The 13636-nt window shown below is 37.3% G+C and overlaps 1 protein-coding gene across 1 annotated transcript in view; it reads right to left on the bottom strand.

Moving 5' to 3' along the window:
* The window catches only part of LOC122064381 (putative transferase At1g60990, chloroplastic), a 28003-nt gene extending 21926 nt beyond the window's left edge, over positions 1-6077 (bottom strand). Inside the window, exon 1 of the mRNA XM_042628095.1 lies at positions 5754-6077. Coding sequence (XP_042484029.1) covers positions 5754-6077 — 324 coding nt within the window. The remainder of the gene's footprint in view (positions 1-5753) is intronic.
* Between the last annotated feature and the right edge of the window lie 7559 nt (positions 6078-13636).

Raw genomic sequence — 13636 nt, forward strand, 5'->3', positions numbered from 1 at the left:
GGGGTTGGACCAGACTTCTTAAAACCCTAGCCCAACCCTGAGTCTCCTTAACTGGGCCCAAACCCGCCCTGACCATTACTCAGGGCTGCAAAACTTCAACCCAAGCCCAACCCTTCAGGGTTCAGCCCAATTCTTACCCGCCCTAATTGGCCCTGATTTTTCAAGGTTGGGCCGAGATGACCCTGACCCTGGTTTTCCATCAAGAGTTGAGTATACCTTGACCTTGATCTTGCAAAATATGAAATAACTAAAAAATAAAAAAATATTCATAATAGAGATAAAAAAACACAAAGTCACAAATTACTTGTTATGAGGAGAAGGAGATCTTCCTAAGAAAGCAAATAATCCAAAAAATTTCAATTATTTGTCATGATAAACAAGGAGATCATCTTAATAAGGCAAACAATCCGAAGATCTTAAAACTTTTGTCATATTAAAAAGAGGAGAACATCCTAAGAAAAGAAAAAATCCAAAGTCAACATCAAGGGCAGAAACCAAGCTGGGTCGGGCTAAAACCAGGGCCCAAAGTCTAGGTAAGAAAATCAAGGTCGGGTTCAGGTTGGGTTGGGCCAAAGACATCAACCCTTATCCACCCTGACCCTAACTCAGGGTTAGAAATTTCAGAGTCGGGCCGGCCCTCAGGGCAAAAAATTTTGAGTCGATACTTGTTTGGGATCAAGGCGGGTTCAGGCCATCAGGGCCAAACTTGCATCCCTACACAAGAGCTCGTAGTTCAGAGAACGAAGATTTTGCTGAGCACATTCAATTTGTATGTAAGGGAAATTTTGTCATTTTGAAATCTACCATTATGGACCTCCTCTGCAGGTATCTCAACCACGGATTGTAGGCGCAAATTCTCTAAGCATTAGAGAATGTGGCACAATTCATGGATTTTTCCTTTTTTTTTTTTTTTATTTTGAAGTTTGTATCTATGCTACGCTAAGAAACAAGAAATCTATTTAAATCTTTAAAGAAAAAATCTGGGCATATCATTGGTGTAACATAAGCTAGCACCTTATGGGTTTATCTCTCTCTTTCCCCTTCTCTTGAAATGACCTCTGCTCCTATATGATGCTTCATCTCATGCCTTCATTGGTACCACCCTCTAGCCTATCTTACATCAGCGGTGTGCTTATCCCTCCAAAGATCAACATATATATTTTTCTTCTATTTCGGTCTTCCATGCCCATACAAAACATATTAAAATCATTTATGCACGAACAGGTTCAAAAAAGTCTTCTTGATGTTCAATTTCTCTCCTCCAAAGGTCAATTTACTGATATTCTCAAAAAACCTCATTCTTGTTGCTCGATTCAAGCTGTTGAGAGACAAGTTCAATATTTCACTTGTGAGGGAGTGTTAAGGCCTCCACATCAGGATTGCAACATCAGCCTTCAGTCACAACTGCTTAATCTATTTTGTTGTACTAGTAGCAAACTATATCTCAAACTATTATTTTCAAATCTTTCTGGAACTTGTAACAACAAAAAGAAAATAAAGACATCCTCTCCTCATGACAACGGCGAATGAGACTATTTAACATTATTTAAGATCTTTCTATTTTAGCTCTCAAGAACTTATCTTCTCTGTGTGCCACTAAATCCGTTTGTATGATCTCAAGCCTTGTGCCTCATTCACTTCTCCCTTCAGATGAGTGTTAGTTTGATGATCGATTTGATTGGCTATATGCTACAAACTATATATTGTCACAACCAACAAGCCTCAAAACTTAACCCCTCCTCCTACGTAACTTCAGCATTGACATTATTAGGAGAAGAAGAAAAGGAGTAAGAAGAAAAAAACCAACAAATGACTAAAGACTATCTAAACCTAAACCGAGGTCTAGATAAAGCATCTTTTAAGAAGTAATTCTGCACACCCAGTGGCCAATCAATAGCAATAATCTCTTCTTCCTTCTTCACTGCAGCATTAGCAAGAAAGTCCGCTATGGGGTTGGCTTCCCTATAGCAATGAGTTATTTACCATTCCCAAACCCGACCAACAATCTTATCTCTTATTTACCATTTACCTCGTGTCCTGAACTGTGTCTCAATCCATGGCTGCTTCATCTGTTAGCAACTTTCTTTCTTTCTCATTACCATCACAAAGATTTCCCACCATGAAAACAAGAACTCAAATCATCTTTTCTTCTTCATCTGTTACTTCTGATTCTTCTTTTCCTACAAATAGACAAATAGCGTGTTGAGTATGGAGTCTAAATCGATCACCCTCTAAGGACAATATCCAACTTCCATATAGTCCCTAAGGTAAAACTTTTCATTTGGAGATGTGCCTCTGAGGCTTCGGCTGTTAAACAACTCCTCTTTCACCGTAATTTGGCTGATAGTTCTATCTGCCCTATTTGTAAGTCTTCTGAGGAAACAATTGTTCATGCTCTTTTTTTATATCCTTTTGTGGCAACTTGCTGGTCTGTCTCTCCCCTCAGATTTAACACCTTAGAATTTAATGGTTCTTGCTTCAAAGATTGACTGAATTACTTGTTTGTAAAGTATAATTAAGGACATTCCCCATCAAAAGGATTTTGATTTTGTTTGGTCTGCTCGCTTGGTGGCAGATATGGAAGACTAGGAACAGAGTTGTTTTCGACTTTGTGGAGCCAAATCTTTTATGTACTATATCTGCTCTCAACACCTCAATTCAGGAGGGCATGCTTCACCTATCCTCTAGAGTGGCGGGTGCCCTGGTTGGTTCTCTTTCAACCTCTCTAACTCCTCCTTTTCCCTCCCACCTGGTTCTGTTCTCGGATGGGGCCTGGTCTGCGCATCTCTTAAGGGGCAACAAAGGATTTATTATCAAAGATTGCAATAGATGCTTTGTTGCGGGGAGTTGCAAAACAAGCTTCTCTTTCTCGGCCACTGCGGCTGAAGCTGAAGCTGAAGCTGAAACCATTCGGGATGGTTTACTTTTAGCTTTGAGCTTGAGTTTTAGTTGTTTGAATGTATTTTCTGATTGTTTGTCTGTAGTTAATGCTATCTCAGGAAGCCTGAACTCTATAGACTGGGCTGCTAGGGTGTTGTTGAGGACATTTGTTCTCTTGTTTCTCTGTTTGGTGCTGTAATTTTTTTTCATATCTCCCGGTCCTCCAATAGAGAGGCTCACCTGCTTGATAAGGGAGCTTTACGTCTGGGTCTTTCTCATACTTGGTGGGGCTCTCCCCCATCAGTTCTGATTCCATTTGCACCTGTTTCCCTCCTCAATTTTTGCCTAATGAATTGTTTTCTTCTGTCCAGAAAAAAAAAATCGATCACCCTCTCAAGAAACCCTTGGATTGCCTAAGAATTTCTTAAAGATATTGTAATGAGGTTCACAACAAGACACCCAAATCCCCATTACTAACCAAAAGCAATGAAGAAAATTAACCATTGTTGTTCCTCTCAAGTCGTTTCTTCAAAATAAAAGAGAGAGAGAGAGAAGGAAGATGCAAAGTAAAGATTCCAATTTCTCTTTCTCATTCATTGAATTAGAATTTTTTTTCCTTCACTTTTTTACAATACAACAAAAGGGTAAGATACAATAGATTGGACGACCAAAACTCCAAACCAGATTAGATTCCGCCATTTCGACCTACTTCACCAATAGGGACCAGATTTCAAGCCCATAAAGTTGAAGAAATCTCCAGATCGTAGAAGCTTATACAATAATCCACATAAAATCTAGCAAAGAAAAAAAAATGGGGGGAAACCCCCAACCAAGCAAACGATTCATTACCAAGATAAACAATTATTTTCTTTAACTATATTCTTTTGATTGAGGGAGAAGGGAGAGTGGTAGAGTTGACTAAAGGGGAAAATGGAAGAAGAAAAAAATTTGAACCAAACCCAGATGCATAAATCTATTGAAGCAATTGGTTTGTATTCGCACGTTTGGGGATGGATTCCCCAGAGGGACGCTTTGAGGAGCTCGCTGCTGGGTTCTTCAAGTTCATCTTCATGTTCATGCTTTTGAGGGTGAGCTTGAGGAGAATGGAGAAGTAAGTCGTGGCCCTCGTGGGTTTGGAGATGATGTTGTGGAGAAGAGGTAAGTAGAAGAGTCGGGTTTGGGTCTAGGTGAGGGTGTTGGGTAGGTTAAGTGTGTAAAAATGAGGGATCTCTCCATGGCCATTGGAGTCTAAGAATCTACATGTTGCATTCCCAACGCTCTCTAGGTGCTCTATGGACGATTCCCACTATAGAGAGGATCCCGATCCCGATCCCAATCCCAATCCCGATCCCAATTTGATACCTTAATCACGACTATGCATTATCATAGTTAATGTAATGGTACCTTCATAAACAAGTTATTACCTGCACATTCTTGCAGTAGCAGCAGGGGGATCGATCTGCCTGAAAATCGGTATGACTATGCCATGACCAGTGGACTGTTTTGATTTCTTATCCTTTTCATGGTTTGCACCTGCAATACCATATATGTTGATATATTGCTTGCTAAATAGAAATTTTTGAACCATTTGTAAAGTTTTCCTGGAATTCTTAACCCATTTTCAAGATTGACTCGATCTGACATATTTTGGTGGCGACCCGAATGGAAAGTTTTCTTAGATTTGTGATGTACTGTTGTCTTGTTGAGAAAGTCATTGTATTTTGGGGGTTTATCGAGCTAGGGTTTCAGGGCGAGTTTTCTCGCTGCTGCTTGGGTGTAATCTCTCTTCTGCGTAGTGAAACATCCTCTTCTTCCCCCGAGGACGTAGCACACCACACTGGTGTGTGAACCTCATTATATCTCTGTGTTGTGCGGATCTTTTGTCTATTTATTTTCGTATTTCTCGGTATTTGATCTAACACCATCAATTAGTTGACTTAAACTCTGTTACAAGGCAGATACCTTCTCTGTAAGCTGGGTTTTAGGAATCAGTGTAGTATCGATAGTCCATATCAATACTATCCGACACCACTACTGATACCTAACAAATACTGGATTGATGGTACAATACAGGTACAGGGTAAAATGGTCAAAATACGATAAAGACCATTACATATCTATGTCGATTCGACTCCAATTCTCCAATTGTCTTTACATAGACACAATTCACTTTTTTCCCCTTAAATACAGAATTTGTCCTTTTTTTTTTTTTTTTTCAATTGACAACATGGGCCGTCCCAAAATCTGTTGAGGCCAAGCTGGGTTGAGCTAATCAGAGCTTGGACAAGCTAGGCCCAATTATTAAATGGGAAACAGAAAGCCATGCCATGCTCAGCCCATGTTCATTAACCCTGTTCCTCCCACAGTGGCTACAAATCTACTCTGTTTCTGACTACAGATCAGACTTGGGTTCACCAGCCATAATGTAGAAACAATAGTGGACTTGAAGGGGATCGAGGCTTTCTTTTGGTTTGACTGTCAATTTCATCCAAGAACATGGAATCTTACTTAGAAACGACAGTCATTTATCCAAGCAAAACTTGGATTTCTATTATGGCAGCAGGGTTCACATTTCCCTTCTGATTTTTACTGATAACTCTAGTTATCTCCCCGCATTGCAATCATAACTCTCTTATTTCTTGAAATAGGAACAAGATGAGAATTTTCAAGAACTAATAACCATTTAAGTGATACAATATCATTCATAGGAACTCACACATACAATACAGGAAAAGCCACAATCCTCACTCAACTACGACAAGAAGACTAGTATTAGACCACAAGTAATAATGCAGGTCAAGACACAAACGACTTGGAACAACCTGGTTGGGGTTTTATAGAAGCAGCATCCCAATAGACAGAAAGAAAGAAACTGCAGCAATAGCAACTCCCAATCGAATCATCACTATAGCCACGGATGGAAGCTTGTAGTGTATAAAGATACCTAACAAGTAGACCAAGGAGGCTAGCATGAAGGCAAAAAGACTGAATCGGAGCAGCGACGGAACATGTGGACGTTCTTGATAGTAAAACACCACAAGAGGTGTTGTAGCTGCAAACCAGATACCAATATCCATCCTTGCTAACTTGATATGATCGGCTTCAGAAGAGGAAGAAAAACCAACAATGGGTGGTGTTGCTTGGATTTCTAGATCAACATCAGAAGGAAGGGGTAGAGGAAGTGCAGTTCCTTCCATGTTTTCTTTAGAACTTCCTATAGCTTAAGCTTTTGGCTGAAGAGTACGTGAACCTGGTTTGCTTGTGTATTTATAGAAACATGGAAGTAAAATTGTGTAGGACATAGATGAAGAGAGAAAGAGAAATTTCTTGTCACCTACTACTTCTTTATTGACCCAAATCTTATAAACAAGTCTTTTCCACAAAAAGTAAGAAGTTGCATCCGTTGGTTTATCATCGGGTTGAACCGATGTATGATAGAAACCTCGTGATTTGTCATTTTTATTATATCAATACATTTTCTAAGTCTGGTATGTACAGGTAAACAGATATTTAGAATATTCTCCATTTGAAGATGATGGATTTAAAAAGATGGAAAAAAGATTAGAGGTGCAAAAGAGAAAGTCCCTCTCTATCCACACAAAGGTAGCAGAATCTTCCTTTTAGCAGAATCTTCATTTTCAGAATTTGTATGGGTCAAGAAGTAAGTAATGAATGAAGAGATGATGAACCAAATTAAAGAAGGTGTTGCATGGAACCATTGAAGAGGTTTCCTTGTATTGTTCCTTACGGAGTACGTAATTGAGGTGGGCCATAGGGTTGGTGGTGACAAAGGTGTTTAGTAGTTCTTGAACTAGCACTTTAAGGCTTATTATCCCACATAAGTTCGTGAGTCTTCCCTCATTATTATTAGGGATACCATGAGTACTGCTAGGGTTCCTTTGTGGTAGTCAAAGAAATAGAATCTAAATGGGTATTTTGAAAAATATTATAATTTAAGAGTGTATTTGTGAACTCTAGCTAGGGGGAAGTGAATTATTTCATTTCTTTTGTTGTCAATAGATTGGATTGACTCGATATCAACCATAACTGATCCGTGTTATTTGTCCTTAGGTAAAAGAACTGATCCGAGTTGATTCACCAATCTCTCTATTTGATGAAATTACTATTTCTGTACTTCCGACTCTTAAATCCTTTCCTTTCATGGTCAGGAAAATAGTTGAGATATAGACTGAAAGGAAAAATCACATGATTTCAACCCCACTATTTCCTACACATGCACTATGCACCAAACCGGCTATTGATTGACTATTAACTATCTATTTCCTCCACAAACTATTCAATGTCAGTAAAGAGAGATATTTAATTAAATGCTTGGATCAATATATGGACAAATGTCATTAAAAAGATGTTGCACCAAGATTCTGGACAAGTGCCAAGTGACAGACTGGGAAGGTGTTAGGCACCCAGTCTGCCCCGCACTAAGGCCGGTCTCTTTTTGTTTGATCAAAATTTGTTTGTACCCTACTAACTAGTCCAAAATCTAGGTCACTGAAAACCCTAAACTAAGTATCTAAGTATGACATGTGAAAATCCTAAGCCAAGTGTCTAAATTATGCTAGTTAGGTTATGATGCAAATAATGAAATGATTACGCTAATTAAAAATTAAAAACCCTAAATGATTTAATTGATGTATTATGAGTCTTAGATTAAGCTAATTAAATAAGTCTAGACCTAGGATTAGTTCAGCAATTTATGAAACCCTAAATTGAACTAACTCGATTAATTGAGCCTAACCTAGATGGTCAATTAATGAATTTATGAAATCCTAAATTGAATTAATTAAAATGATTAATCATAATCCCTAATAATTTGTGAAATGAATTATTGCAATCCTAATTAATCTATTAATCTAATAGGTAAAAAGATTTTTTGAAGAAAGACAAAAACTTGAATTGAATGGTGAAAGCTACCCAAATCTAACTATTCCAGATGGAAGTTTTGAAAAACCTAATCAATTTAATAATTTAAACAATTAAGACCGAATTTTAAGAGTCAATTAAATGCATTATGAACCTTAATTAATCAATGAGTTAAGACTTTATTTAATTAATTACCATAATAGACTCAATAGGAATAAATAGTTAATCAAACAAAAATAGTTAATCTAATAATAATAATAATAATAAGGGATCAAACGGAAAACAAGAGATGTTGGCCTTGAAACTAAATGATATCCGTTCATCCTCATGGTGCTAAGTGCCACCTTATCAACAATGATCCAGGAGAAGACGGCATAGTTTCTGTCATGAAAGATCAGAAATTTAAAATATGAATTGGATAATAATTTTAAATTTATTTCTCCCTATAAATAAAACCTATCATAACTCTTGATCTAAGTTGCAAAAAGATGGATGGCTTTACAAGATCCCTCAAGAACTTCTCTTCAATTTGCGTAACAAAACTCGTCTCTTTCTTCTCATCTTCTGCATCATCTCCAAGCATTGCACCTCCTCTGTCTCTTCCTCCTAATGATTTAGAAATGCAAGCACCACGAGGAGCAATAGCGCACAACTCAACCACCAACTTGAATCCCAACAATGTTGATGCTACTATCTCTTCTAACACCAACCATATCGAGAGTGCAAGCATGGAAATTTGTATCTGGTTAGCAGCTGCTACACCTTTTACAGTCTTTTACTATCAAGCACGTCCACATGTTCCTTCCACACTTCGCTTCAGTCTGTTCGCCTTCATGCTGGCAGAGTAAATGAAACTAGACTTAACAAGAGAAGACACTTTCTTGTTTAGACTACCCATTTTATTCCCCATTCTTAATGAAAAATAGAACCAGAACCCCTTTCTGCTTCAACTTTTTACCACTTTCTAATATTCTTTCATTCAAAAACTAATAGGAAGTGTAGACCATACCCAATGGACCTTTTTCTTAAAACTTAACTTATTCTTAGGCTAAAAATGGGTTCTCACTATTAATGTGACTCAGGACATTATGAAAGAAGACATAATCAGGCAAGACTAGGGAAGAGGCCAATACCAGTTCTGTGCAACCTATAAGAAAATATAATTTTTTTCCTTTACCCCTCTCCCCTCCCCCCTCCCCTTTCCACTTTCAAGTATACATTTTAAGAGAGTCCTCATTTGGTCATCTTCAGGATAAGCCAATTCAAGACTCTAGATGTATACGTGTAATTAGCCAGTATAATTTCAATAATCCTAATCTCCTTCAGCAGAATATTAAAATTGAATTATTAGGTTAGAAATATAGTCTTTCAATAACGACATAATAAAATCCATCATGAGATTAGCGGGGTTAAGCTGATGGAGGAGGATATGCAAATTAAGCCACTACATGCAATGAAGATCAAGAAGGAATACGAAATCTTAAAAAAAAATAAAAAAATAAAAAAAAAATAAAAAACAATGTAATCATCAATCCTTTGCATTACCGACAAAATTTAATTCTCATTTTTAACTCAGGAGAGTTCTCTGTATTTTTAGGTACCAATTCTCAGTGTATACCTAATTTGCTAGAAACTACTATAATGCAATCTAACAACTCTTTTTTTTTTGGATAGAATAAAAACCCATGTTAGATTCTACTCCTTATAGGTCTTCTTTGACACCATGCCTCAACAACTTTTACTACATTATTCCCCAACAAATGGAAGAGAACCAGCTCCTAGTCGACTGAGACCCATAATCATTCCCCTAAATATCACTTCCTCCTATGCCTTCCCAACAGCAGGAAAGTTTTAACAGAACTCTGGGTCACCAAGTGAAGCCAATCCACTGTTGGACATAGAATGGACCATATGAGACACCACAGGAACTCAATCACAGATAAAATTCGCAAACCCCTCCGATGTGCTCTCAACAAATCAAACAACCATACAAACAACCTTACTTGATGAACTACTCAGAGATGTGGTTTACAACTTCTTTAAAAGTAATTCAGGCAGAGCAGGCCTCTTCAAATTCCTCCCCCCACCCCTCTTTTTCCTTCCATACTTTGGTTTCTACATTGCTCAATAGATTGCCAAAGAATGTAGAACACATTAAACATGACCACCAGAAAATTCATTCGAAAGTCAGTCCTGCAACTTACAACAGATGTGCCATTATCATTCCAGTGAACAAAATGACCCAAAATAAGTTCATTTTTCTGTTAAAAAAAAATCAGTTAGACCTCAGAAGGTCAAACGAGTGATGATACCCTATTCCATCAATAACAATCAACAGGTCAACTTCTTCCTCTTATTTTATAAGATACAATTCACCCAGTCTGCCACGAGTGACTGTTCCTGAATGGAAGTAGGCATAGTCACCCTATTCTACATTACATGATTCAATACAACTTTGCATTGCTACCTATAAAATCTAATGCAATTTCTAACTCCCCATACCTGTACCTCTACTTAAATAGCACTCTCGAGAAATCAACCACATCCTAATAAACTTCTTATACGGATAAATTCAAGGAGGATCTTGATGATTGAGCTGAAGTAAAGTGGAATTAATGTCTTCTCACAATGTGCAACCGAAAACGTTAAGAACACAAAGAAAATCAAGCAACATTGGAGAAATCAATAAGGTTCAGAGGGCATTAAAAACAGAGACACGGAGAAAACGATCAAGACTTTTAACCGAAGAAGAGAAGAAATCAAACAATGTAGGAGAAAAGAGAAAAAGATTATTTACAAGTGCGACGAGGGAGACGACTGCGTAAATGCCGCAGAGAGAATAGAAGATGCCTCCCTGCCATTCTTCGGAGTTGTTGATCTCATCCCACCACTTATTCAATGCGACTCCTTCGTCTTGTCCGCGGCTGTAATTCCTTAATCCTTCATTGAAAACGATTCTCTGCATCCGAATCAGCGACGCCATTATGGAGAAGTAGGAAATAGAAATTGAAAACGAACAAACGATGTAAACCTTTTCAGCTCTGTAACAGAGGAAAGGAACACATGAAACAGAGTTCGTTAGGGTGGGATCGGAGAGGCGGCGAAGAAGGAGAAGTTGAAGATGTACGTGGCGGCACTAGCTACGGACACGTAGACGAATAAAACCGCTAAGTGACGTACTGTAACGGTCGCGGGTCGCCTCGACCTCGTGTCAATAGAAGGAATAAAAGAAAATAGGCAAAATAATCGCTTGATTCCGCTACGGCAACGCCAGATTGCCACACGCTTATTTAGGACTCTTAAAACTTCTATACGTGATTATATTATACCTTAAAAGATTATAAGATCGAATTTCCCTTCACCGTGGGTGAAGAGATTTCTTTTTCACCAACTCTTGTTATTGCAATTGGATAGGACCCTAAGAGTCTAAGGGCATTCTAGAGGTAGTTTTAGACTACGTAACAATAGTGGGTAATATTATGGAATGATTATTCTTACTATGTGGTGAGCATTGGATGGCTGAGAGCATCCGGGCATGCACTTTGAGATCCTTTCAACCATCTGATGCCCCTCTTATATGATGCACCGTCCCAACTGTCTCCATATTTATCATAGGAGGTCACATATTTAAGAAATATAATCTCGATACACATAGAATTTAGGCTATGTTTGATAATCAAGAAAAGAAAAGAAAATATGGCAAATGGTGTTTTCGTAGAATCAACAGGTGATAGTTGGGCATGTTGACTCAAACTCACAATCAACTAACTAGATCAGTGAAGAAAGTAAAAATTTTCTTCCACTAGAGTACCAACCCAATTGATATTAGAGAATATACAATAAGTCCATAGAATGTGTTTAATAATGAAAGATGCAGGACAATGGAGAATACTTTTATTTTGGTAAAGGGCTATGGAGAATATAATAGAAGAGACAATGTCATGCAGCTGCCAGTTGTTTGAGTTCAATGGTGAACCAACAGAATTGAGCACTAGAAAATCCCTACAGAGTACATTCATCAATGTTAAGATTCTTGATTCTATCTAGGGTTGTGTGGCATACCAATTCACATGTGTCAACTCAAACAGTTTTTTTTTTTGGTAGAAACTCAATCAGTTTGGGTTCTTAGAAAATGGAGACAGCATTTTTTTTCCCAGGAAAAGTAGTAACCAATCACCATGGATTGTTCCAAATGATGAGGGATTGTGGGTATTAGGACATTCTATTAAAATGGTAACCAAATATGCAATCAAATGGCTAGATGACTTGATTCACCCCTTTTGCTAACCAGTTTAATGGGGTTTTCGAGGCTCAAGTCCCATCGCAAAGTTATCTTGAAAATATCTGGTCCTTGCCCATTAGCACTTGAAGTCGGGCCAACCTAGGCCTGGAAGAGCAGCTGTCTAGACCACTTAAAACGAATGTCTTGAAGTGGATCAAAAAGAAGGGAAGAGAAGTGAAATTGATATAGGAAGAAAAGAAAACATTCTAACAAGATTTTTGGCTGGAATAAAGTACTATATAATAATTTAAAAAAAAAAACTCACTTTGCTTCTCACCAAACACACAACGTTTTTAAGTGCAAACACATGCCTGCTGATAGCATTTGTGGTCCATTAGGTTGTACATTGTCACCAATCTTCAATGGCAATAGATAATGTAACTTTCAAAATGAAATATTAAAGAATGAACTTGTTATTTCAATGCATATTAATTAAATGATTCATAAAAATAAAAAAAGAGAACAACCCAATACACGAGGCTTTTGTTACAATAAGGTCTAGGAGAAGCAAGTGTACGCACCTATATCATTACATTAATTAACAAAAAAGAAAAAAAAAAATTGAAAAAGGACAGTATTAGTAGTAGGTTATGAACCACTATGGCCAAATAGGATCTGTGATTGTTGGGGGACCATGATCAATAATTCATTACATAAATGAACCTATATTTTAGTTCTTAAGGTGCGTGTAGGCTTACCTTAGGAGTCATTAATTATTTAAAAACGAGCGTAAAATGCAGGAGATATGGTTTTGTATCCCAATAAAAACATTCTAGCTTAACAATGCTAACTTTCTTGGCATGAGGTATAAGAAATATTCTCCCACACAATTTGTTTGCTTACATGGAAAAGTAATCTTGGTATGATTTCATTTGACTGAGATGATAAACAATCTAGACTAGAGCATTTGTTTCTTAAACCAGGATATTAAATTTGTGGTGGATACAAAGCTGTACAAGCTGTACCAGGTCAACTAAATTGACTGGGATGATTAAGACAACTAAGTCTTTGATGACAATATATAAAAAGAATAGATAATTTGGGAAGCCTCTCGATGTATAGTTACAAGTTTTACAAACTAAGAACGTCAATTCGAGGAAACTCAAAGTCACTCGAGAATTTGCCTGCCCATGGCTCAATCTCCATTAGATTTGCAGGCTTTTTCGTTTTCTTCAACTTTATTTGTAAGCCTCCATTTGGTTGCAAAGAAAATATAAAAAAAAAATATACATGTAAAATAAATTATTTCTTAAAGAGAAAATTTATTTGGATGTTTTCTTTCTGAAAAGATACTATTACATGTAAAATAAATTTCCCTTAATACGTTGGCATTTTTCTTTTTTATTTTACTATATCGTTGAATTTGGGACCCTAAATAGATTGTTAATAATAAGTCGGACGAAGGTGAGGATGATATAAAGTCATCATGCCCTTCATTCAGTGGGTTTATAGTTCAATCGCTTAGAGCACTGCCTTGTCAAGGCTTTTGCGTGTTTCTCTCTCCATTTTATGTGAGAAAAAAAAGAAGAAAAACACATGTAAAAACAAAATCCAACGAAAATTTTTGAACTTGAGGTGTGCTTTGACCATGAA

This window comes from Macadamia integrifolia, unplaced genomic scaffold, assembly GCF_013358625.1.
Source record: "Macadamia integrifolia cultivar HAES 741 unplaced genomic scaffold, SCU_Mint_v3 scaffold164, whole genome shotgun sequence".
In the NCBI taxonomy this organism is placed as follows: Eukaryota; Viridiplantae; Streptophyta; class Magnoliopsida; order Proteales; family Proteaceae; genus Macadamia; species Macadamia integrifolia.